This window comes from Schistocerca nitens, chromosome 2 (assembly GCF_023898315.1).
Source record: "Schistocerca nitens isolate TAMUIC-IGC-003100 chromosome 2, iqSchNite1.1, whole genome shotgun sequence".
NCBI classification, from domain to species: domain Eukaryota; kingdom Metazoa; phylum Arthropoda; class Insecta; order Orthoptera; family Acrididae; genus Schistocerca; species Schistocerca nitens.
The window spans coordinates 920,946,614-920,974,483 of record NC_064615.1 but is presented as its reverse complement, the minus strand read 5'-3'; the positions used below and the strand labels follow the sequence as shown (position 1 = coordinate 920,974,483).

Sequence of the window (27,870 nt, the reverse complement as noted above, 5' to 3'; positions counted from 1 at the left end):
CAGTGGTATATGATGAGCAAATCATTTGCCAGGAATACTTTTCACACAAACCTTATGCTTCGACATCATTTAACAAGAACGATGAAATTATGGTTGTCATCTAGCACCAAGACGCTTTACCTCTTCCATGCAAGAGTTTCATTTATTTGGGCGGATCATTTAAGAAAAAGGATGGTAGCCATACAGTGGGGTCAAGGCTTACACTTAATGCTTTGGCATTCCTGTTCCAGGAAATATGATATGAACTTAATGGGCTGAGATTGACTATACACATAATGTAGGTATAGTATCAACCCTTAAAACGTATGTCTCATCATCACCCTCGGATTTGAATGATTTAGAAAATGCAGGATGGTTTATAGACGAGCCTGTGGGCAGAACAGCAGAAGAGAACCGCCAATTTACTGCAAACACACTTCTAAAATGTTTATTGGATGCTTTGAGGACATGCAGCGAATAATGAATGCTAAAATGGAACTTATTGTGGCATGGAGTGCAATGGATAGCAACTCATGCATTCAAGGAGCTCAAGATGAGAATCAGATCATCATCAATAAAATTATATGGAAAATGCCACACACCAGATGCAGATAAGGAGCGTTTGAAGTTTTCAAAAGTTATCAATACCAGTACATATTTGCCATTAACGAACCGCTCATTGGAGCTTTTTGAGTACCTGGTGCACCATATTGACTCACTGTTAGGAGTCGTCTACATACATACTGTTCATGTGGAGATACTCTGCAATGTCCCTATGCACAGCTTTAATACAAGGTAGCTATCTGTTCAGTCTTTCCAACATGATGAACAGCACCATCTGTAGACTGAACAAGTTTGTAATGGTGGAGAGCTGTAGATAAATGGATGTGTCGCCCAATTTCACATGGAGTGCAGAATCATCGTACGCTGTTGTAATCGACAGAGTTAGAGGATCACAGCAAATGTCTGGAGAGGGGTAGGTTGGATGAAATTCAGTGTTCAACTATTGCTTGACGTAGGCTTTTGCGAGACACAGTTCATCCCATTCCACCTCTGTAATCTGGACTTTTAACACTTTTAACTGTATTCTCAGTCTCTATCACAACATGCTAGGTTATGTCTGCAGATGCTCTATGCCAGTATGTATCCGCTTTGAACCACTTGCAGTTAAATTATATATTGAAGCGAACAGTAGTGGAACACAAGGCATAAATAGTATTTTCTCATCCACTATATTATCACTTTTTCTACACACTGGAATATTCTGCAATGGCGCGTATTATAGGGTCCAGTAGCAACCTGCATCATGCTGTTTAGGACGCGAATACACTTCTGTGGGTGTCTTCAACAGACATTAACAGCTCACTATCCTGCTCCAAAAAGCCAACTAGGTATGCAACAGGATCCCAGAGTGCTGCTGTGGGTCCCGACACACTGGATGGTGTCACCTCTGCAGGTCCTGGCAGGCTTGGACATGTTGCTGCAGCAGGTCCTGACAGGCTGAATGATGCCGCATCCACTGATGAACAAAGAAGAAAAACCGTTACAAGCGGTATTAGCAACACAGAGACTTCATTTTTCTCACAACTACATTAAACGCAGACATTAAGCAAGGGGTACTTACTCTTTTGCAGTTTCTTCCTATTGTGCTGCTGCTAAGGCTGGCCAGTGCTGGACGATCTCGGCTGGTGATTCATGCTGACTGACTACAACTGAGGCTGCAGATCTGTTGCATCCACCTTATATCCCTGATGTGATTGGATGCTGTGTCCTACTGGCCGCTGCCCATTTCGAGCGCCTCTGGTTGCAAAATTGTGAAATAGAGCAGTTTCGTGGTCCTCTGGCTCACTGGCAGATGTCTCTTGTGAGGTAGAAAATTGACTGTGTATTTCAAAAGTGGCAGGTGGTTATAACAACAGCCTCAGCCTTCATGACTTGCAGAATGCATCCTGATACCCTTCTACTGCATACCCATTATATGCTGGACAGTATTCTTCTTCTTCTTGGAGCACTCATCCAATATAACTCCTTTCCATTGTGCATGTAGGAGGTTGTGGACACAGTCCTCAGCTGTATGGTTATAGGCAACATAGTTGTTAAACTTTTCCTGGTCAGACACCAGCAGCTCTTCGACAGAACACATTCCACATAGTATCAAGGTGATGAGTGACTGATGATGAGATGAGAGTATGGGTTGGTGGACGGGTAAATGGATGGGATGAGCAGGTGATGCTCCTCAATGGTACATATTACCTATATGAATATGCTTCCACTGAAGCGAATTAGCATCAACTGCCAGCCTCTTCCGTTTTGGAAGAATGAATACTTCATGTGAAATATGTCAACAGTTTTCACAAGTGCATAATCATGTATCAGTTGCAACATGCATCTTGGCTCCATCCCTCTACGTTGTCACAATCTGCTGAACTGAATTCTTCTGCTTCCACCTTCCATTCCATTATCATAGTTTTCCATCTGCTGTGTAGTGAGCTATGGCTTCAGTCCTCCCTCATATGTGTACATGAAATACAGGCACGGAAAAGCTGCTCTGTCCTTCACATTCATCTTCTTGATCTAACACATCACGATGTTTCCACAAAGACAGCTCAGAATAGACTGAACTTCTCCCACCAATTCTGGTCACATGAACGGAAAAAAAACAATTCTCACCAAAACTTGAATTTCCTGCCAATTTCTGGGGAGACAGTGTGAGTGTGATGTCAGCACAGCCTTAAGACAAAGAAACTACACCATTTTGAAATATCCATTATTTTTTTAATTTCCCACCAAAATTCAAAATTCCCACCAATAGGGCAGGTGGAGGAGGGGAGGGGAGGGATACTTTGCATAATTAAATTGATTGTTTTGCATAATTAAATTGCGATGCTGCCACATCTAGCACTACAATCTTGAACCAGGCTGGGAAAGGGGAAGGAAATTTGGCAACAATACAGAACTGTGCTCGTTTTGGCTTTGTCCCACTACTGTTGTGATGGTCAGAACAGCTTACAAAGACGACGTGATGGGAAAAACTCAACTGTTCAATTAATTTTCTCGCTTCAAAATGGGGAAATGTCGATTAATGACAAACTTTCTTTTAGACGTCTGTCAACAGCCTAAACAGGTGAAAATACTAAGAAAATTCGTTAACTTGTGCTTGAAGACTTATGAAGGGCCTCTGAACATATGGTGGGAACAGCTGGATTGTCTTGGAGCTCAGTTCAGTGAATTTCAACAGACGAGTTGGGAATGAGAAGGGTAGCTGGCATATTTGTGGAAAAGAGTTTGACAAAAGAGCTTTAAATTGACCTAGATTTTTCTCCTATATCATCTCTAGTGCAGGACCTGGTACTGTACCTACGACTGAGAAATAATCAGGCCAATGGAAAAGTCATTATCGCTTCACTGAACAATATTACCTCCATTAAGGTCAAAAATATAAAAACGATACACATTTGTACTTTTTTTGTGAGGCACATAAAGGGTTCAGAGTTCGTTCCATCAGGTCAAATTGTTACTCATGATTTTATTTAAATGTGCTTAGAAGACATATAATTGTCTGCCAAAAAGAAAATGTAGTTTCTGGCAGACGAGGCGTTTATTTTCCTGCCACGACAATGCTCCTCCTCACACAGACAACTTAGCATGCCACGTTTTGGCACAAACAGGTAAAGAAACCGATTTTAAGACTCAGAACCAAAGGGAACCTGTCAGTCATCAATGCTGTTGAGTATAAAAATGTTCCCAACAATGAATTCACCGATTAGAGAAATGTATTTCATACACTGGAGAGTTATTTAAAAATGATACGGATGTTTTGAGTAAAAATGTGGGTAGTTTTTTTTATAAATCATCCGTTTTTTTGTTACTACATGGACTCTAACAGTTTCCAATACGGGTGACGTGCTGCGGTTGCCCATCTTTGTTACACCCTGGATGCTGAACCTAGAATAGTATCTGATTTCCGTTACACTATTTGTAGGAAAAGGAAAAGCTGTAATCTGGTAGATAAAAGTAGTTCCAACTAATGTGCACTCAAAATATACTCCACTGAGAAAAGATTCGATGGAAATATTAAATTCTGTAATTGCGAAATGTAATTATTTGCTGGGAATTAAACATGATGTTCCATGTTTTCCAAGCTTTGTCGTCCAACAACCTTAATTTAAAAAATATGTACAGATAAATAAAACAATTCAAATACCTGGTTGCTGCTCTTGATCTTCACATCCAAGCAAGCTGTATAGCGCTGTAAGTCCTCGAAGCAGCACCTGAAAATTAAGTTATATATGAAACCTCACAAACCATGTTTTTGAAACAATTAAGAACCTTTGTTTATGAATCGAAATGCAGTGTGGACTAACTTGGACTCCCTAAAATTTCCAGAATAGTTGCAGATATCGAATGCGGTTTCCGCTAAATTATAATATGTAGAAGGGGTATTATCTTGCTGTACACTCAAAATGCTTTTATTTAACAAGCTATAATGGTAGCTATAAATTGTTTTACATATAGCTCTCTAATTTTCAAGGACATTAGAAAGGTCTTGAATACAGGATCATAGCCAATGGCATAATGTTAATTTCGAGGTCAGTTGAATGCCCAAGCAACATAAGCCGCCACTTGGATCGCCAAGTTCGCAGGAATGCTGGAGGTGCAACAACCGTTAACGTTTCTGTACAGGAGGTATCACATGTATTCCTGATACAAAACTTCTCGAGCTATTAGTCCACTGTAGAAGACACGATATTCTGTTGGTACGTATGGCTGCAATTGATTTATGTCAGCTAGTTTCTTCTCATTCAATTCCATATATCCCTGGGGATTAACAGGAGCACATGGATGATTGATAATAGAAAGGAACAACTTATAGTCACGAGCAGCGAGTTCATCAACAAAATTCTTTCCTGATACGATCCTCTTCGTATTGAAACTCCATACATTTACTTACATGGAATGTTACGTTTCTATCTCTTTTTACTCCGCTTCCCATAGACCGTTCTGAAAGTAATGATTTCTGGCACTATTTTAGCCACCAATTACAAAATTCAAAGATGTCTGCTATTTGTACCATCCCAACAGTAAATCGGTCGTTCGTGATCGAAGCTACTACACTGAAGAGACAAAGAAACTGGTACACCCGCCTAATGTCGTGTAGGGCCCCCACGAGAACACAGAAGTGCCGCAAAACGACGTGGAATGGACTCGCCTAATGTCTGAAGTAGTGCTGGAGGAACTGACACCATGAATCTTGTAGGGCTGTTCATAAATCCATAAGAGTACGAGGGGGTGGAGATCTCTTTTGAGGTAGCACGTTGCAAGGCATCCCAGATATGCTCAATAATGTTCATGCCTGGGGAGTTTGATCGCAAGAGGAAGTGTTTAAACTCAGAAGAGTGTTCCTGGAGCCACGCTGCTGCAATTCTGGACGCGTGGGGTGTCGCACTTTCCTTCTGGAATTGGCCAAGTTCGTCGCAATGCACAAGGGACATGAATGAATGCAGGTATTCAGACAGGATGCATTCGTACGTGTTGCCTGCCAGAGTCGTATCTAGACGTATCAGGGGTCCCATATCACTCCAATTGCACACGCCCCACACCGTTAGAGACCCTCGACCAGCTTGAACAGTCCCCTGCTGACATACAGGGTCCACAGATTCATGAGGCTGTCTTCAATACCAGTACACGTCCGTCCACTCGATACAACTTGAAACGAGACTCGTTCGACCAGGCAACATGTTACCAGTCATGAACAGTCCAATGTCGGTGCTGACGGGCCCAGGCGAGGCGTAAAGCTTTTATTTCGTACAGTCATCAAGGGTACACGAGTGGACGTTCGGCTCCGAAAGCCCATAACGATGATGTTCGGTTGAATGGTTCGCACGGTGACACTTATTGATGGCCCAGCACTGAAATCTGCAGCAATTCGCGGAAGGGTATCACTTCTGTCACATTGACCGATCCTCCTCAGTAGTCGTTGCTACTGTTCTTGCAAGATATTTTCCGGCCGCAGCAATGAAGTGGTTGTCCGGGAAAATGCCCACTTCATCGCTACCTCGGAGATGCTGTTTCCCACTGCTCGTGCGCCGACTGTAACACCACGTTCAAACTCACTTAAATCTTGATAACCTGCCATTGTAGCAGTAACCGATCTAACAACTGCGCCAGACACTTGTCTTATACAGGCCTTGCCGACGGCAGCGCCGTATTCTGCCTGTTTACATGTCTCTGTATTTTAATACGTATGCCTATACCAGTTTCTTTGGCGCTTAGTGTATATGCCCTCAATATAATCGCCCCGCATCTTGATCAACTTCCGCCAAACAGATGGAAGGCGTTGTATACCGTTAGCGTGTCCATCTCGGTCGATGTCTCGCAATGACCGACCTATAGCACGTGTGATGTCTTCTCTTGTGTTGTAGCACGTGCAATGAAGAGGTTCCTCCAATCGGGGAGCAGGTGGAATTGTAACACCATAGCTCTAATGTTGTACTGATTTATTTCGCCTTTGTTTCATTTAATGTTACATTGCTGTGCTTCTGTAAATGTGTGTGATTGAATCGATAACATAAAACTGTATATTTCTTTCTTTGTTAAAACTTTGATGTCATGATTTGATTCTGTGCTGTATAGTGTTTCTGTCATTTAAATTCTTTGTCCCATTTGGAGGGAACAAAACTTACTGTATATAATTGTAATTTTGTGTGAATAATTTTTTGTAGAGATGTCAATATGTGTAAATGTTTTGTTTTATTTAATGCATTTGGTTGCTGTTATGTAAATTGCTGATCCTCACTTAGGGTTCTTAGTTAGTTTGTATGTAAATGGTGTAGTGGTTCCCCTCGGGAACGGAACTGTGTGGCGCGCGCAAATTGTGGTTGGCTTAGGTGGAAAAGATGGAACTGATAGTCAGTCGGGGACGAGCCAGCAGTCGGAGACGAGCTACGAGTCCGTGCACTGCCACGTAAGAGATGCATATTGTGCTGGTTCCGAGAGAGGCTTTTCCTGCTACTTTCCAATGCCTCGGATGGATGGATAAATAGCTGGAACTATTCTGGAATTTGTATCTATCATCGCCACCAAGAAATGACCGAGTCCAGCAATTCTGCCTGCAATTCCACCTACCAACATGCAGTTGCCACCACACTGCGCAATCATTGCAACGTAATACTATAATGATGTACAGTGAAGGATCAGCTTAATGGATGTGCTAATGTGCTGAAACATAAGGTAATTTATATCTGAATTTATGTACCTACCTTGATTTTTCTCCTCATCATAACACCTCTCAGGGTCCTCTCCGTTTGAACTAAAGTGATACCGAGTGTCCTTACTGAAAGTACATTAAAACCCAGTTTTCTAATTAATGCCTCTTGAACATAGTAAAGAGAAAGATAAAGTTAATGTGGCAAGAGAGTGAGTTAAAGTTAATGATGCTTGCTGAAATAATTTTCGTAGTAAAACTGCTTATTAATGTGTTGTTGCCAACTTCAAATTAAAATTTCTCAAGACTGAGGCTTATAAAGTTTTGCTTAGTAAATGATCACATTACTGCCTGTTGTTAATCGCAGAAAGTGAGTCAGTATCTTTACATAAATGTTAATTTTATGTCTCACGGTAGTAAAAGTGGAAAACTGCATAGTAGGAAATTATATGTTCATGATTACTATGTGTTTGTCTCTCTTGTGTATTATAAGTGCATATTAACAGTATAACAGGATCCACAGTTTGTCTAGTGTGCTAATGCTAGATAACAAATAACGGAAAGATCTCTATTTATGAAAACCATAATCTATTTATTAGAAAAACAGTGAGAAGTAACCTGTCAGTGAATTTCAACTAACTTTCATTTTAAATAGTAAAGTATTTGACTGAGAGAGACTTAACCTAAACCTATGTCAAATTTATGATCCTAGAGGGAATGTTAATGGTAGTGTTATAAAGACCACTCAGTTTGTGTAAGCCCTGAAAGTGATAGTGTTTTTCTGTACCTGTTATAAATTTGCAAATAGTTTGTGCTGCTTTAACTGTTAGTTTCAATCTTACCGTAAACATATGTATGAGTCAGAGTTCACTGCACTCGCGTGTGACAAAGCATTGGGTGTGTTTATCCATTAAAGTTACTAATAACTATTTTCTTGAACGAGAATGTTAATCATTCTCTTGCCTAGTTAGGCTGGCGACCGTTTTCGTTATCCGTTAAACAGTGCAGATAGGCAATATTTTGTTTGTCACTTTAAATATTTACGTAATTCCGACTTTCATTTCCGATAAGCCACCTCCGTTAGGAACAACACAGTCAACATAACAAAATTCCTCTCAGAGGGTAACACTGCTCTGTTGCTTTATACCATAATTGCTATAACAAAATAATTCTGTTTTGCAAACTGCCTCCTACTTTAAGGTTATGGTATAGCAGTAGCGGACAGGAGTGTTATAGAATGTCCCGCACACGAGTACGCAGGAGCTCCTGCGTGGGGTTCATGAAAGATGAAGGGATGCAGTGCTAGAAAGTGCCGCCACTTTCTTCTCAGTGCAGGACGAAGGTTATATCGCGAGGAACTGCAGTTGTAAGTTGCAGTGAATTCCTGCCCCTGTGGTACAGCGTGATGCAAGGTTAACCCACTGGTATCCTAAGCCACAATAGCCATCGCTTTGGCACCAGCTGGTTCATGGCACACGTTCTGTGGGCGAGGATTACCAGCGCGTTTTCATTCATTGGACTGGCGGTGGTGGTGGTGGTTAGTGTTTAACGTCCCGTCGACAACGAGGTCATTAGAGACGGAGCGCGGGCTCGGGTTAGGGAAGGATTGGGAAGGAAATCGGCCGTTCCCTTTCAAAGGAACCATCCCGGCATTTGCCTGAAACGATTTCGGGAAATCACGGAAAACCTAAATCAGGATGGCCGGAGACAGGATTGAACCGTCGTCCTCCCGAATGCGAGTCCAGTGTGCTAACCACTGCGCCACCTCGCTCGGTTCATTGAACTGGCGCTTCAATCATTTTTTCATACGGCCATGGCCAGGTTTCGTCCATAGTGACGATCCTTCCAAGGAAGTCTTCACCCTCCCTGTGGTAGCAACTGAACAATTGCTTTGCAAATGCGTAACGATGCGACTGTAACATCTCTGTCACTGCATGCGGTACCTGACGCACAGCAATATGGCAGACCCCAAGAGTGTCGTGCAAAATGTGGAGCACTTTTCTTTGGCACACACCTAGCCCTGCAGCTAACTCACGCGCAGTCCACTGGCGATGCACACCCTGCTGAGAGGCAAGGAGCTCACTAAATTGGCGTGTAGACCGTAGGAGGTTGTCCCGAGTGGGGGGAAGGTTTAATGACCCTCCTGCCACCCAGAAACACTTTCACACATCTCTCCACCGAACGATTTGACAGTGCTGCATCACTACATGCCTCACGCAGTCCCTGAAAATATTGTTCTGCCCTTCGACCACGTGCCACATCAATGTTGATCCATGCTCGTTGACCGTGTTTCTTAAACATACTGTTATGGCGTTTGAAATGGCATCCCTCACCTTCAGACAGTACACAGTGCAGCTAACTGAAACAGCCATCGCCCTCGCTGCACTACTTCAACTGATCTACTATGCTACTGAAAGCGGGCATGCTATTTGACGCCGGCCGAAGTGGCCGTGCGCTTAAAGGCGCTGCAGTCTGGAACCGCAAGACCGCTACGGTCGCAGGTTCGAATCCTGCCTCGGGCATGGATGTTTGTGATGTCCTTAGGTTAGTTAGGTTTAACTAGTTCTAAGTTCTAGGGGACTAATGACCTCAGCAGTTGAGTCCCATAGTGCTCAGAGCCATTTGAACCATTTTGCTATTTGACGCACACTGTTCATGTTATGGCAGTCTTACCACCCCTAGTCATTAAAATCACCAACTAATTGAGGAAATTCATGATTTTTTGCTATAAAATTATTGATAACAATCCATTTAGTAGTGAAATTAGTACTCACATGATAATTTACATGCAGAGACTGCATAAAGCCCTTTGTATGTTGCAAATATATTTGTGTCATTTTCCACATTTCTTTCTGTCGTCCTTCTCTGGGACAAACACAACAGTGTCCTGCTCTACCAGTATTCTCTTTTGCGATAGTTTGTAGGGGTGTAGCTTCATGTTATTTTTCCAAAATATCGCTTAATAATCGACTTCCTCTTCAACATGATAATCATCACTTCACTCATCTTCGTCTCTTTCATTGCCTCCATATTTGTCTTCTTCAGCACCACTTTCATCTTCACAGTATTCTTAGAATCTGTTCGCCTGACTTGTTTTCTTCGACTGTTTCAACAAATATGATTGATAATATGAAAAAAAAGTCTGTACCGTAACTCATCTCTTGGACATTTATAACTAATGGCCATACTACTATTATTATCGTTAGGGTTATTAATTATCAGGTCCGCCGAGGTAACCACACGCGTTAGCACGCCGGTTCCGGGATTCGGGCCGGCCGCGGTGTCCGAGCGGTTCTAGGCGCTTTAGTCCGGAACCACGCAACTGCTACGGTTGCAGGTTCGAATCCTGCCTCGGGCATGGATGTATGTGATGTCCTTAGGCTAGTTAGGTTTAAGTAGTTCTAAGTTCTAGGGGACTGATGACCTCCGATGTTAAGTCCCATAGTGCTCAGAGCCATTTGATTTTTTGAACCGGGATTGGGGGAGGGGCTCCGGCCTTTGATGAAACCGGCTCGGCGCGTTAATAATGTGCCGGTCAGCCTAGATGTGATTTTTAGGTGGTTTATCACATCCGACTGGGTCAATACCGAGCTGCTACGCACGTATACGTCTAGATACGACTCTGGCAGGTGAGACGTGTGAAAGACTCCTTCATCCAATCATGTCCATTGTGCATCCCGGCGGATTTGGGCAATTCCAGCAGGACAATGAGACACTCCACACGTCCAGAGTTGTTACAGAGTGGAAAATTCTTCTGAATTTAAGGGGGCGTCAAACGGGCCGACTTGGAGCAGGAGAGGCATCACAGGGCATTTTAATTTCCAGTGTCTATACTTTTACAAATAAATTCATAAAACTTTGTCAGCATCACCAGGAAGGATTCGGGATTCACACTCATTGCAGCGGAAGTTCGAAAACATAACAAAATTTAATTTTTTTTTACGTGTGAAATTTCATCATTTTTTCACTTACTAATGGCTGCATTTGTTGCTATAGGTACACTTTTCTTCATAAGTTAGAGAGATTCTTCGATGAATTTTGGACATCATACATACCATACTCACAGGTGTATGAAACTCTAGAATTTATTTCATTTATGAAAAAACGAATGAACTGTTATATTTTAAACTTCATGTTAAGGAAAAACACAAATGTTATAGTTAATTACCTCAATTTTTACCACAGTTTTTAATAGATTTCGAAAATTCTATAGTTTCATACACCTTTAAGTATGGTTTGTATGCTGTGCACAATTCATCGAAGAATCTCTCTTACTTATGAAGAAAAGTGTACCTACAGCAACAAATACTGCCACTAGTAAGTGAAAAAATGATGAAATTTCACATGTAAAAAAAAATATTTCGTTATGTTTTCGAACTTCCACTACTATGAGTGTGAATTCTGAATCCTTTCTGGCCATGCTGACAAAGTTTTATGAATTTTTTTTGTAAAAATATAGACAGTGGAAATTAAAATGTCATGTGGTGCCTCTCCTGCTCCAAGTCGGTCCGTTTGACGTCCTACCCCCTTAAACACTTTCGCTGTCCACTGAGTGTAACACGATGCACGAATAGAATCTGGTATGGATTATAACAGTCTTGTTACTACTTTGTATCCAACCTACGCATTTTGATCGCTGTTGTTTAGTTCCCCAGTATACAGGGTGTTACAAAAAGGTACGGCCAAACTTTCAGGAAACATTCCTCACACACAAATAAAGAAAAGATGTTATGTGGACATGTGTCCGGAAACGCTTAATTTCCATGTTAGAGCTCATTTTAGTTTAGTCAGTATGTACTGTACTTCCGCGATTCACCGCCAGTTGGCCCAATTGAAGGAAGGTAATGTTGACTTCGGTGCTTGTGTTGACATGCGACTCATTGCTCTACAGTACTAGCATCAAGCACATCAATACGTAGCAGCAACAGGTTAGTGTTCATCACGAACGTGGTTTTGAAGTCAGTGCAATGTTTACAAATGCGGAGTTGGCAGATGCTCATTTTATGTATGGATTAGCACGGGGCAATAGCCGTGGCGCCGTACGTTTGTATCGAGACAGATTTCCAGAACTAAGCTGTCCCGTATAGCGTCCCAAGTGCCATATTACGAAAAGACTTAAAAACAATATTTATAAAGAAGACATTCATAATTTGTAAGGGATTTTTTTTTCATGTAGCCGTAAAATAATAATTTCTCTGTCCAAGTTTCAAATGCAAAGAAATAGTTTATGACAAAATGATCTAAAGAGGTGACAAGATACACTCTTTTGTTAATTTTTTAGTCGTCTTCATTACTTCTTCTCTTGTCTTTATTGTGTGTCAACGGACATCTTGCGAGCGCTGGCAAATGTAAGCATATTTGTATGAGTTAAGCATATAATATACTGATTTAATATTATTGTGCACTTTTAATTTGTAAGAGGCGATCCCGATTTCATGTCCGCCTTCCTTGAATTAACCTGCATTCAAGTAATTTACAGTTCAACAATCGCAGCGGCCGATGCAGCCAACGACGCCATTACGTGGCGATATTAACTTATGAAAAATTAGCGGAAGCGGAAAACTCGCCCGCTATTAACATAATATTAATTTTTCTCCACAGCCGCCCGACGTTGCAGAAAATACTTAGCTTTAAGATTCTTATTTTCAGTACCATAGCCGAGACCCAGAGCCAGGACTCTGACTACAATACAATGGTTAACGGAGGTAAGAAAAATACTCTCGCGCGTGTGTGGGCCGCAATTGTAATTAATAACTAAAGATCTTATGCTTTAAGGTGAACTGACTAGCCGAGGAAATTAATATGAAAAGTTTATTACATTGTACAACTTATATGCTCATGTTTTAAGATTCAGCGAGTCTAACATTCATTAACGTAACGAATAATTTGAAATTAATATTATTAAAAAGGAGAACTTCAGGAAAGCATTTAATCGTAAAATCAAAATTAAATGAAATATCATTTTTATTAAGGCCCACCACGTAAGTCGGCAACAATCAAATAATAATAATCACAATAATAATATATATATTAAATTACGACGGCCGACGGACGCGAGATTGGCGCCGCAACTTTGGGGCCCGATTAATATGATTCTATTGTAATGAATGTAATTATGTATGTGTCTAATTGTTGTAAAATATTAATGCTTGTATGAATTCTTTTACATGTACAACAACAAAACCACACCCTGAGGAGATCTGGAGAGGAAAAAGTGTAGAAAAGAAAAAGGATTGCGAGAAAGAAAAATAAGTAAGGTAAGGCCTATTGTGCAAGCATCCTGAGTAGCTCTGTGCGGAATATCGAACCCATGTGCACATGAGATACCTTCGGTGTTTTGTGTATTTATGTGTTTATTTTTGGAGGGGATAATTATTCGTTTTGTTTATTTATATGTTTATTTTTGGAGGGGATAATTAATCGTGTGTGTATCAGTGTTAAAGATTCGTCAGTGGCTTAAAGTGAATTTAGTGTGGGTAAGATAGGACAACCTAAAGCATCCGTACCAGAAGAACAAAATTCTGTTAATATGGAAAGTGAGGATCATTTGCAATACGTAAACGAATCCCAAGCCACCGCCTCGGATAACATAATTCCGGAGCGGGGGGCGAGGATCTGTGGACGGTGAATGACGCTCCACAGCAGAATGGGAATAGAGCAACAACTCCACTGCCTGGGCAGGGGGGCCAATCGAGTGCTAGATTAAGCGGGGCCCCAGTATGCTCACCGATTGCAGACCCATTTGCAGAATTTCTGCGCAGGTTAGAAGAAAGAGACAGGGAAAGAGATCAGAAACTGGCTCAGATGCTCTATGAGCAAGAGCAACAAAGAGAACGGAAAGAAAGGGAAAAAGAAAGAATGTCAGAACACAGGGAAAAACAAAGAGACGAAAAACTGGCTCAGATGCTACGTGAGCAAGAGCAGCGCAATGAAGCGAAACTAGATAGGATCCAAAGCGAACTTGCCGAGATGCGGGACGCTTGCAAAGAAATCCCCGATCTTGTGCAAAGCTTAGCCAGCGAGATGCAGAAATTACAGATATCGCAGGCTAGGCTTGAAGACAATGTCCAGACTTTAACCAACCGCGTGGATAATGTGGAGATAGATGCACGGAAAAGTATTGACGCATATTTGGAAGTGTAGACTCAAAAAGTAGAAAAAGAATTAAATGAATGGCTAGAAGTAAAGGATCGCGAGATATCTGCAAAGATTGAGAGCGACGTAAAAACAGCTGTAGAACAAGCGACTGCGGCCGCGAGTGTAAATATTGACGCTAGCGCTGCTGCACAACATGCCGAATTAACACAGATCAAATCCCGTGTGACAGCGGAGTTGCCAAATTGGCAACAGGAGGTCGCGCGGAGACTGTCTGCGTTGGAAAGCAATGTAAACAGTGGCGGACAGATCATGAATCCGACTCCCCGTACTGATTACTGTAATAACGCTGACGGTAGGCAGGGTGCGAGTGCGCAACCGCAGCCTAATGCGAATTATGAGCACGAACAACATGCGATACCGTGCAGCGCACATCACGAAGTAATGAATGTCCCAGTATGTAGCAATCAGATGTGCAAAAAAGAGGACAATGTAATAAAACACAGGACATTCCAACCTTTCAATAGCGAAAAACGAAATGTCCACCCTGTTGTATTTATTAAGAGCTTCAGGACTGTGTTTCCCAGGACATGGACGGAAAGACAAAGAATACAGTTCGTGGTCTCCTTTATTCAAGGTGACGCGGCACTGTGGGCCACCGACGTGTCCGAAAAATGTCCAACGATGCAACAGTTTGAAGGTGCTTTCTTGCAAAAATTGTGGTCCGATAGCGTCCAAGAAAGACTACGAAAGGAGTTGTACAGTCCAGAAATGTACAATCCTAAGATGGGAACGTTACGCAAATATTTCGAAAAGTATATAAACAAAACCAGGTACTGTGTCGAGCCAATGTCCGATCGTGACATAATCAGATTAATAAAAATGAAGTTGCCCAGTGAAATTAAAAGATATTTCATCAATGTGCCGGAATACGATATAGAACAATTCATGGAAATAGTGGATTCTGTTGACTTATTGATCGAAGATATGAAAACCGAAAACAAGTGGAACCATGCAGGCTGTAATCAACAAAAAGCCGATTACAATAGCAGCCACAGTAACGGTAGTAACAACGGGAGTAAGCAAGAGCACCGGCAACAGAATCGAGGCGCAAACAATGGCAATGGTTATAACAGCAACGGTTATAATCGTCAAAATCGAAAGAGACATCATGATGGACGCATGAGTAATGGATATAATGGTAACGGCAATCCGCAATGGTGGAACAACCGAAACCAGTGGCGTGGTCGTAACGAACCGACACCACAGTGGCAACATAACACAGCGCCACAATGGAACGCCAACCCAGGTCCATCACACAGCATCTCAGGAAGTTACAACCGACCACCGCAAAACCATAGCCATACACAATATCAAAATACACCATCGGGGAGACAGGGAGGCCAACCCAACAGTAGCAACAACAACAACCAGAACCACAATGTGAGGTTAGTGGAAGTGACAGACAACTGTCAACCCACTAATGCTCATCCGTTAAACTAAAGACAGCCACAATACGCTCTCCGTTGTCGGCTGCAGGATGGTGTAGTGAGGGCACATTCACGAATGACAGTCATAAACTTTGTATGCTGAGATACAATGAGGGAATAAAAATAGAAAAGGAACTTGTAGACATACCGCAGAAATGTAACCGATTCGACAAAACTGTTGTGCAGGCTATATTGCAAGCAGATATGTATGGAGCACCAATACACATAATAGTCGATACCGGTGCGTCAACCAATGTCATGAGCGCAAATTTTTACAAGTACTTGAGTCAAAATAATAGAATACCAGTATTGCCAGTGAAGAATTGCCGTGTTACAGGTGCAATAGGTGCACAATCTCATATCATAAAGCACCAGGTGCAAGTCGAGTTTACGGTAGGAAATGAAGCAATGAAAAGCTCGTTCCTAGTAGTTAAGGGATTAGGTGTTGCTTGCATCCTGGGGATAGAATTTTTACGCCAGAGGGACGCAAAAATCGACCTCTTGTGCGGGGAAGTAAGCCTTATGAATGAGGGTACACGTGTAGTTTTGCCGCTGTTGAGGACACGGGAAGTGCACGGTAAATATTGCCGGAGCTTTCAGTCGAGATTCGAAGGAATACAGGTAATGAATTTATATTCTGACTTAAGTACAAGACAAGCATGTTATAAAGATTTTATTACTGTAGATAAAGAGGAAAAAAGGAAACTGATAGCCATGAAAGTCAGGGAGTCAGAACATTTGACTGAAGCAAAATAAAACGAACTGACTCAACTACTCACAGATTATGAGAATGTGTTTTCGGAAAAACCCGGTGTTATCGAGGGCTATACCTATAACATCGAAGTGGTACCTCACGATACTTTCTGTCACGCAAACTACACCATCCCGTGGTCAAAGAAGGAGGCAGTTACGAAGGAAATAAGAAAAATGCTTGATTGGGGGATAATTGAACCATCTCTATCCCCGTACAGCAGTCCGCTAGTGGCCGTAGCGAAAGCGGACGGCAGTATACGTCTCGTGCTTGATGCGCGCGATATTAACAAAATAATTGTACCTGTCAGAACGCGACCAGAAAACCTGGATGAACAGATACAGAAGTTTTATGGAGTTAAATATCTGACCTCTGTCGATATGCGTTCGTCGTATTGGCAAATCCCACTAACTGAATCATCAAGAAAGTACACTGCCTTTGTGTTTGCCGGCAGAAGTTACCAATTTAAAGTTTTACCATTTGGATTAAATGTTAGTGCAGGTGTCTTCATTGCAGCGCTCGATAAAGTATTAGGACCAGATTTGTTGGATCGAGTAACGTTGTATGTCGATGACTTATTAATAGCTACTCCCGATTGGGAAAGCCACATGGACACGCTGAGATGCGTACTAAAAAGATTTTCTGAGGTAGGCGTAACAGCAAACCTCGCAAAATCCAAATCTGGCAGGGAGAGAATAAAATTTCTTGGTCATGTAATATCACCTACAGGTATTGTGCCCGATCCGAAGAAAATGGCAGCAATTGAGAACTTCCCTCCTCCTAGAACCAAGAAACAGTTAAAGGCATTTCTGGGTCTAGTGTCATTTTTCAGACGATTCACACCTGACCAGCTTTTAAATGATAATACCCTGTTAAACTTGTTGAGAAAGAATACACCCTGGATATGGAATGAACTGTGCCAGCAGTCATTTGAGCAAATACGACAAGCCCTTCTAAATGCTAATCTACTGTCACATCCTGACACGTCAAAGGAATTTTGCCTTGCTACAGACGCCTCCACTGTCGGACTAGGCGCTTGTTTATTTCAAATCGATGAGGATGGTGGAAACAAGAACGTAAGAATAATCGGTTTCGCAAGCCGAGTGTTGTCAAGTTATGAACGATCATATACAGTCACCGAACTCGAAACACTAGCAGTAGTATGGGCCATGAAGAAGTTCAGATACTATGTGTACGGAAGAAAATGTAAAAATTTTCTGTGATCATCAGGCCTTAAGTTTTTTGCTGACATGCAAGTTAATGCACGACAGGTTGACTAGGTGGGTGCTTGCTCTGCAGGAATATCAATTTCAAATAATGTATATAAAAGGTTGTGACAACGTAGTACCTGATGCTTTGTCACGGTTGCCGCAAGGTCTGCTTGAGTTAACAACAATACTAGAACAGGCACTGCCTAGTTTACAGGACGAAGATCCCGCCTTGGGAAAAGTCAAACAAGAACTCCTATCTTCGGGTGGAAATCAGATAGGTAGCCATTATTCTGTGCAAAATGGGGTATTATATTACCGGAAGGATGTTAACAAGGACTTGTGGTGTATCTGTGTACCGGAAGTATGTATCAGTGATTTAATCTGGCACGTGCACCTTTCGTGGGGACAACGTGGGTATTGAAAAATGTAGAGCACATCTTGCAAGACAATGTCATTTTAAGAATATGAAAAGAATAATTCAGAATGTTGTAAGGACATGTGTAGTTTGTCAAAGGACGAAACCTACAAATCTGCCCACTATAAGTGAATTGCACCCTGTTGTTCCTAACAAACCATTACGACTAGTTTCTGTTGACATTCTAGGGCCACTACCCACTGGCAGAGGTGGTGTGAAATATGTATTTGCTGTATATGATGCCTTTTCCAAATTTCTAAAATTGTATCCTGTAAAAGCTTCAACGGCCACACCCCTCATTCAGAAATTACGAACAGATTATTTTGTTAATGTTGGCAAACCACAGATCATACTTTCCGATAATGCCACCTATTTTACTGGTCTCAAATGGAAAACGTTTCTACAAGAGCAAGGTATTAAACATATTTTTGTAGCTCGATTTCACCCGGAGAGCAGTCTTGTAGAGCGTACCTTTAAAGAGTTGAACAGGTTCATGAGAACTTACATTCCGAATCGCCACACCAAGTGGGCAGAATACGTTTCGACTTTTGAGGAACTCCACAATAGATTGCCACATTCAGCCACCGGTTATACTCCACTAGAAGTCATGTTTGGAAAGAATGAAACTGACAGCTGGCTGTCACCATTACCAACTGTACCGCGACAAGTTGTACCTCACGAACAAATTATAGCTGAGACTTTGAATAACTTAACGAGGTGCGCGGAGCGCCGAAAGAAGAAGCATGACAAGAAAATAAAGAAGGTAACAGTGTATCAACCAGGTGACTTGGTGCTAATAAGGACTCATCCCAAGTCATCTCTGTTAGCGAAAAAGAATAAAAAATGGCAACTGGTGTATGCCGGGCCCTACAAAATCATAGACATACCACATGGATGTAGCTATTTGTTGGGTGACGTAGAATCGGGAGAGATTAAAGGACTCTATCCATACAAAGACTTAAAGAAGTTCGCTCAGTAGAGCAACGTTTACATTTGTGTGTAGTAGGTTAAGTTCATAGTGTATTTTTTTCTGTGTGTAAATGTTAAGATTTTAGTGTAACATTTAAAGACAATGAGGCACACAAGATTAGTGCGATTCAATTTTGTAGAGGTTAAGGAATAATAGTATTTTTAAACAATTGCATTTTGAAAGAAAAGAAAAAGGGACGTAGATTTAAGAATATTTTACAAATTTCATGTTGAAAAATGCTTAAAAAAACAGCATGTAACGATGAAAGAATTTTTGAACTGTAGTAGTAATGCAACTTATGAAATTCAATATTATAGTGTATATGTTGTTCCATGTATTTATGTCTATACCAATCTTGAAATATGCTCAATCATAATTCACTAAACAACATGAGTGCAGGGTGTACATCACCCAAGGTACCTCATGTGTTGTGGACAAGGTACAAAGCAAATCAGTAAACGCGACTACCACTAAGCACTGTTAAAATACACTCCTGGAAATTGAAATAAGAACACCGTGAATTCATTGTCCCAGGAAGGGGAAACTTTATTGACACATTCCTGGGGTCAGATACATCACATGATCACACTGACAGAACCACAGGCACATAGACACAGGCAACAGAGCATGCACAATGTCGGCACTAGTACAGTGTATATCCACCTTTCGCAGCAATGCAGGCTGCTATTCTCCCATGGAGACGATCGTAGAGATGCTGGATGTAGTCCTGTGGAACGGCTTGCCATGCCATTTCCACCTGGCGCCTCAGTTGGACCAGCGTTCGTGCTGGACGTGCAGACCGCGTGAGACGACGCTTCATCCAGTCCCAAACATGCTCAATGGGGGACAGATCCGGAGATCTTGCTGGCCAGGGTAGTTGACTTACACCTTCTAGAGCACGTTGGGTGGCACGGGATACATGCGGACGTGCATCGTCCTGTTGGAACAGCAAGTTCCCTTGCCGGTCTAGGAATGGTAGAACGATGGGTTCGATGACGGTTTGGATGTACCGTGCACTATTCAGTGTCCCCTCGACGATCACCAGTGGTGTACGGCCAGTGTAGAAGATCGCTCCCCACACCATGATGCCGGGTGTTGGCCCTGTGTGCCTCGGTCGTATGCAGTCCTGATTGTGGCGCTCACCTGCACGACGCCAAACACGCATACGACCATCATTGGCACCAAGGCAGAAGCGACTCTCATCGCTGAAGACGACACGTCTCCATTCGTCCCTCCATTCACGCCTGTCGCGACACCACTGGAGGCGGGCTGCACGATGTTGGGGCGTGAGCGGAAGACGGCCTAACGGTGTGCGGGACCGTAGCCCAGCTTCATGGAGACGGTTGCGAATGGTCCTCGCCGATACCCCAGGAGCAACAGTGTCCCTAATTTGCTGGGAAGTGGCGGTGCGGTCCCCTACGGCACTGCGTAGGATCCTACGGTCTTGGCGTGCATCCGTGCGTCGCTGCGGTCCGGTCCCAGGTCGACGGGCACGTGCACCTTCCGCCGACCACTGGCGACAACATCGATGTACTGTGGAGACCTCACGCCCCACGTGTTGAGCAATTCGGCGGTACGTCCACCCGGCCTCCCGCATGCCCACTATACGCCCTCGCTCAAAGTCCGTCAACTGCACATACGGTTCACGTCCACGCTGTCGCGGCATGCTACCAGTGTTAAAGACTGCGATGGAGCTCCGTATGCCACGGCAAACTGGCTGACACTGACGGCGGCGGTGCACAAATGCTGCGCAGCTAGCGCCATTCGACGGCCAACACCGCGGTTCCTGGTGTGTCCGCTGTGCCGTGCGTGTGATCATTGCTTGTACAGCCCTCTCGCAGTGTCCGGAGCAAGTATGGTGGGTCTGACACACCGGTGTCAATGTGTTCTTTTTTCCATTTCCAGGAGTGTATATTGCCATCTGCTAATGCAGAGATTTGCACGAATTTGTAGTGTAAACAAAAGTCACAAATCTAACATTAATCTAGGAACTTGCACGCTAGGCCTAGATTATAAAATGTGTACGATAATGCGAGAGGCAAAGTTTTGTAAAGTCGAGCCTGGCTCTGGAGGGCAAGTACGCAGTGAGTGGGCAGACATGACATGGGGACTTAACCTCAGATGAGACGGAAATACAATTGTATAGTCAAAAAATCTGAAGGCAAGTACGACTCTAAGTGGAAAATGAAAAGAGACAATTAGTGCGAGAGACTGGTAAAATCCAGCACGAGCCACAATCCAGTTCAGACTGAATGAAATACATTAGTGTTTGTGAACTAATCGAAACAGTTACTTTAAGCAGTGTGAAAAACTGTGAAGGTGAAACTGTGATATGGACAGTGAAGTGCTAGTATTGAACGTTCAACAGCGGTAAGGACTCCAAACGCCAATATTACGCACGGAAAACTGTGAATTTGCTTATAAATGTAAACTGTTAACGTGAAGTGAACCCACAGTCAATATTTTTGGGACAGACTGTAGTTTCAGTGAGCACAATAATGCGAGATTGGAATGCGATGCGTGGACTGTTGCAAAACAGCGACCGCAGAAACGGCGAATGTTTGTGCTAAACGCGTATTGGGACACTCACCAGTGCCTGCGAGTGCGGCGAAAACAAATAATTTTGTCAAGACAAAAACTGACGTGTAATGGAAACAGTATTGCATCAAAACTGCATTCATGGGAGAAGGTCCATGTCATGTATTCTGCAAGACAGTGCTGGCTTGACACTCAGAAACTGGCGAAAGCTTAACAACAACTGCCGCACTAATAAATTCTTCTTTCCCACTAGCGTAACCATCTGCAGCGGGAAACAAATATTACGTTGGTTGTGTGTATGTTTCATGTACTACGTCGGAGATGCGTAGCAGAGCTGACTCCTGCCAACAAGAGCGGGGGGCGAATATCATCCCACTCCGCCACGCCCGGGCGAGACAGAAGCCCATCGCCAACGGTGCAGCCGATCAGCTGATTCTGACGTTCCGCGACGGCGAGAGACACGCTGGCGTCGAGCGGGCAGCCGCCACGAACGCCGAGCACCGAACACACCAACCGACGCCGTCGCGAGCTAAACGTCGCGGTGTAGATCATCAACGACACCGCAATCAGTTGTTATAATGACCTCATTCCTTTGCATAGTGCAACGAAAAATTGTTGACAAAGTATGCACATCCTGTACTCCAATGACATCCCAGAAACGTTTAAGTGAAAGTGACCCAAGCAGTTAGTCTGTCGCTCCGCCGAGGTTTTCCCCAGGTTTCCCTACGGCCGCGCCAAATGGGGAGCGAACAGTTGACACCCCTGGGACTTCAAATATTCCGGACTAACTCGTGGTTGTATACCTTGAACCTCATCGGTATTACACTTGGTGGGCAACACACCTCAGTAATTTAACGCTTTAAATATACGATGTGACATATGTAGACTGTGAAAGAAAAATCTGCGTGTGGACACTGTGAACATGAAAGAGGAAATATTTATGTCAAAAAACACGAACATTTTTTATGACATAAATATTTCGGGGGGCAATATAGCGTCCCCAGTGCCATATTACGAAAAGACTTAAAAACAATATTTATAAAGAAGACATTCATAATTTGAAAGAGATTTTTTTTTCATGTAGCCGTAAAATAATAATTTCTCTGTCCAAGTTTCAAATGCAAAGAAATAATTTATGACAAAATGATCTAAAGAGGTGACAAGATACACTCTTTTGTTAATTTTTTAGTCGTCTTCATTACTTCTTCTCTTGTCTTTATTGTGTGTCAACGGACATCTTGCGAGCGCTGGCAAATGTAAGCATATTTGTATGAGTTAAGCATATAATATACTGATTTAATATTATTGTGCACTTTTAATTTGTAAGAGGCGATCCCGATTTCATGTCCGCCTTCCTTGAATTAACCTGCATTCAAGTAATTTACAGTTCAACAATCGCAGCGGCCGATGCAGCCAACGACGCCATTACGTGGCGATATTAACTTATGAAAAATTAGCGGAAGCGGAAAACTCGCCCGCTATTAACATAATATTAATTTTTCTCCACAGCCGCCCGACGTTGCAGAAAATACTTAGCTTTAAGATTCTTATTTTCAGTACCATAGCCGAGACCCAGAGCCAGGACTCTGACTACAATACAATGGTTAACGGAGGTAAGAAAAATACTCTCGCGCGTGTGTGGGCCGCAATTGTAATTAATAACTAAAGATCTTATGCTTTAAGGTGAACTGACTAGCCGAGGAAATTAATATGAAAAGTTTATTACATTGTACAACTTATATGCTCATGTTTTAAGATTCAGCGAGTCTAACATTCATTAACGTAACGAATAATTTGAAATTAATATTGTTAAAAAGGAGAACTACAGGAAAGCATTTAATCGTGAAATCAAAATTAAATGAAATATCATTTTTATTAAGGCCCACCACGTAAGTCGGCAACAATCAAATAATAATAATCACAATAATAATATATATATTAAATTACGACGGCCGACAGACGCGAGACCCGACAGGAAGACGTTCGAAGCAATTGATCGGCGTCATAGGGAGCACGGAACCCTTCAGCCTCTGACTCGCGACTGGGGAAGACCTAGAACGACGAGGACACCTGCAATGGGCGAGGCAATTCTTCGTGCAGGTGACGATAACCCTAATGTCAGCGTCAGAGAAGTTGCTGCTGTACAAGGTAACGTTGACCACGTCACTGGATGGAGTGTGCTACGGGAGAACCAGTTGTTTCCGTACCATGTACAGCGTGTGCAGGCACTATCAGCAGCTGATTGGCCTCCACTGGTACACTTCTGCGAATGGTTCATCCAACAATGTCTCAATCCTCATTTCAGTACAAATGTTCTCTTCACGGATGAGGCTTCATTCCAACGTGATCAAATTGTAAATTTTCACATTCAACATGTGTGGGCAGACGAGAATCCGCACGCAATTGTGCAATCACGTCATCAACACAGATTTTCTGTGAACGTTTGGGCAGGCATTGTTGGTGATGTCTTGATTGGGCCCCATGTTCTTCCACCTACGCTCAATGGAACACGTTATCATGATTTCATACGGGATACTCTACCTGTGCTGCTAGAACATGTGCCTTTACAAGTACGACACAACATGTGGTTCATGCACGATGGAGGTCCTGCACATTTCAATCGAAGTGTTCGTACGCTTCTCAACAACAGATTCGGTGACCGATGGATTGGTAGACGCGGACCAATTCCATGGCCTCCACGCTCTCCTGACCTCAACCCTCTTGACTTTCATTTATGGGGGCATTTGAAAGCTCTTGTCTACGCAACCGCGGTACCAAATGTAGAGACTCTTCGTGCTCGTATTGTGGACGGTTGTGATACAATACGCCATTCTCCAGGGCTGCATCAGCGCATCAGGGATTCCATGCGACGGAGGGTGGATGCATGTATCCTCGCTAACGGAGGACATTTTGAACATTTCCTGTAACAAAGTGTTTGAAGTCACGCTGGTACGTTCTGTTGCTGTGTGTTTCCATTCCATGATTAATGTGATTTGAAGAGAAGTAATAAAATGAGCTCTAACATGGAAAGTAAGCGTTTCCGGACACATGTCCACATAACATATTTTCTTTCTTTGTGCGTGAGGAATGTTTCCTGAAAGTTTGGCCGTACCTTTTTGTAACACCCTGTAATATTGGAGGGTTAGGCTCGAAGGGAGTGCTGGCTCACCTCGTCGAGCGTGTGTCCGAGCAGCGCTCTGAGAATGGGCGGCGGGTCCGGCAGCGGCGCGTCGGCCAGGCGGCGCACCAGGTCGAGCACGGCGTCGTCGAGCGTTCGGCCCAGCTTCCACGACTCGAGCCACTCGCAGCCGCCCAGTGCTGCCGCCCACATGGGGCCCGCCACGCTGTAGGCCCCCGGGCAGCGCCGGCACGTCGCCCGCCACGCGCACGGTGACTGCCCCACCGTGCACGCCATCCCCACCTGAACACCACCATCACAAACTGCTTCACTGTATTGTCAGCACACTTATCATCCTCCACTCGAAACGTACTCGGAAACCTTCATCACAACGATGTGTTTTCCTTAAAGCCCTTTTACACGATTCACCTTGTTATCTCAATTGACTACTTGCTATAAGTGAGTCTACAACAGCGCCACTGGCGCGTCACTACTGAACTGAGTTTCTTATCTCTCGAGTGGTCATTTTCGTTTGCACGTCAGCGCCTAAATAGCGCTTGTTGCGACAGCAGTTTAGCACCTTAAAGATGAAAGTGAGGCTATGACGGACCACCCTTTTTGTGAAAAATTCTAAATGTAAGAACAAGCAATTATAACAGACTTTGTTGATGACCAAAGCAAAATTCATGATGGATGTTCTTACCAAAGAGCGTGTGGCAAGTTGTCATCACTCCTGACAACTGAATGACCTGGGAAAGTGTTCTCCAAACATTTCAAAAGAAATCCATTTATTTGTTCGATAAAATACACAAACGGAAAAAATCACTGCATTAAAAAATAATTAATTTAGAGTAATAAAATTTGTCTAGATGACATACACTCCTGGAAATTGAAATAAGAACACCGTGAATTCATTGTCCCAGGAAGGGGAAACTTTATTGACACATTCCTGGGGTCAGATACATCACATGATCACACTGACAGAACCACAGGCACATAGACACAGGCAACAGAGCATGCACAATGTCGGCACTAGTACAGTGTATATCCACCTTTCGCAGCAATGCAGGCTGCTATTCTCCCATGGAGACGATCGTAGAGATGCTGGATGTAGTCCTGTGGAACGGCTTGCCATGCCATTTCCACCTGGCGCCTCAGTTGGACCAGCGTTCGTGCTGGACGTGCAGACCGCGTGAGACGACGCTTCATCCAGTCCCAAACATGCTCAATGGGGGGCAGATCCGGAGATCTTGCTGGCCAGGGTAGTTGACTTACACCTTCTAGAGCACGTTGGGTGGCACGGGATACATGCGGACGGTGCGACTGCTACGGTCGCAGGTTCGAATCCTGCCTCGGGCATGGATGTGTGTGATGTCCTTAGGTTAGTTAGGTTTAAGTAGTTCTAAGTTCTAGGGGACTGATGACCACAGCAGTTGAGTCCCATAGTGCTCAGAGCCATAGCCATACATGCGGACGTGCACTGTCCTGTTGGAACAGCAAGTTCCCTTGCCGGTCTAGGAATGGTAGAACGATGGGTTCGATGACGGTTTGGATGTACCGTGCACTATTCAGTGTCCCCTCGACGATCACCAGTGGTGTACGGCCAGTGTAGGAGATCGCTCCCCACACCATGATGCCGGGTGTTGGTCCTGTATGCCTCGGTCGTATGCAGTCCTGATTGTGGTGCTCACCTGCACGGCGCCAAACACGCATACGACTATCATTGGCACCAAGGCAGAAGCGACTCTCATCGCTGAAGACGACACGTCTCCATTCGTCCCTCCATTCACGCCTGTCGCGACACCACTGGAGGCGGGCTGCACGATGTTGGGGCGTGAGCGGAAGACGGCCTAACGGTGTGCGGGACCGTAGCCCAGCTTCATGGAGACGGTTGCGAATGGTCCTCGCCGATACCCCAGGAGCAACAGTGTCCCTAATTTGCTGGGAAGTGGCGGTGCGGTCCCCTACGGCACTGCGTAGGATCCTACGGTCTTGGCGTGCATCCGTGCGTCGCTGCGGTCCGGTCCCAGGTCGACGGGCACGTGCACCTTCCGCCGACCACTGGCGACAACATCGATGTACTGTGGAGACCTCACGCCCCACGTGTTGAGCAATTCGGCGGTACGTCCACCCGGCCTCCCGCATGCCCACTATACGCCCTCGCTCAAAGTCCGTCAACTGCACATACGGTTCACGTCCACGCTGTCGCGGCATGCTACCAGTGTTAAAGACTGCGATGGAGCTCCGTATGCCACGGCAAACTGGCTGACACTGACGGCGGCGGTGCACAAATGCTGCGCAGCTAGCGCCATTCGACGGCCAACACCGCGGTTCCTGGTGTGTCCGCTGTGCCGTGCGTGTGATCATTGCTTGTACAGCCCTCTCGCAGTGTCCGGAGCAAGTATGGTGGGTCTGACACACCGGTGTCAATGTGTTCTTTTTTTCCATTTCCAGGAGTGTATTTACGTGATTAACATTCCAAGCTCACAGTCACAGTTAATGTAACAACGATATACTAACTTATCTAATCTCCACCGAACAGGTGTCGGAAGATTCTTACTGTATTGACCGACCGCCGTGTCATCCTCAGCCTATAGCCATCACTAGATGCCGATGAGCAGGGGCATGTGGTCAGGTACAGCTCTCCCGCCGATGTCAGTTTTCGTGACCGGAGCCGCTACTTCTCAGTCAAGTAGCTCGTCAAATTGTCTCACAAGGGCAGAATGCGCGACGCTTGGCAACAGCGGTAGGCAGACCGGATGGTCACCCATCCAAGTGTTAGCCAAGCCCGACAGCGTTTAACTTCACTGATCTGGCTGGCTGGCTCTGAGCACTATGGGACTTAACATCTACGGTCATCAGTCCCCTAGAACTTAGAACTATTTAAACCTAACTAACCTAAGGACATCACACAACACCCAGTCATCACGAGGCAGAGAAAATCCCTGACCCCGCCGGGAATCGAACCCGGGAACACGGGCGCGGGAACCGAGAACGCTACCGCACGACCACGAGCTGCGGACTTCACTGATCTGACCCCTGCGGCAAGACCGTTGGCCAGTCGCCAGATAAACGATTGAAAATGTGAAATGGTTCAAA

The 27,870-nt window shown here is 43.9% G+C and overlaps 1 protein-coding gene across 1 annotated transcript in view; it reads right to left on the bottom strand.

Annotated features, from left to right (window-relative positions):
• LOC126235452 (uncharacterized) overlaps window positions 1–25,088 on the bottom strand; it is a 52,943-nt gene extending 27,855 nt beyond the window's left edge. Inside the window, exons 1-2 of the mRNA XM_049944174.1 lie at window positions 24,823–25,088; window positions 4,184–4,250 (exon numbers count right to left, since the gene is read on the bottom strand). Of these exons, the coding sequence (XP_049800131.1) occupies window positions 4,184–4,250; window positions 24,823–25,088 (333 nt within the window). The remainder of the gene's footprint in view (window positions 1–4,183; window positions 4,251–24,822) is intronic.
• Between the last annotated feature and the right edge of the window lie 2,782 nt (window positions 25,089–27,870).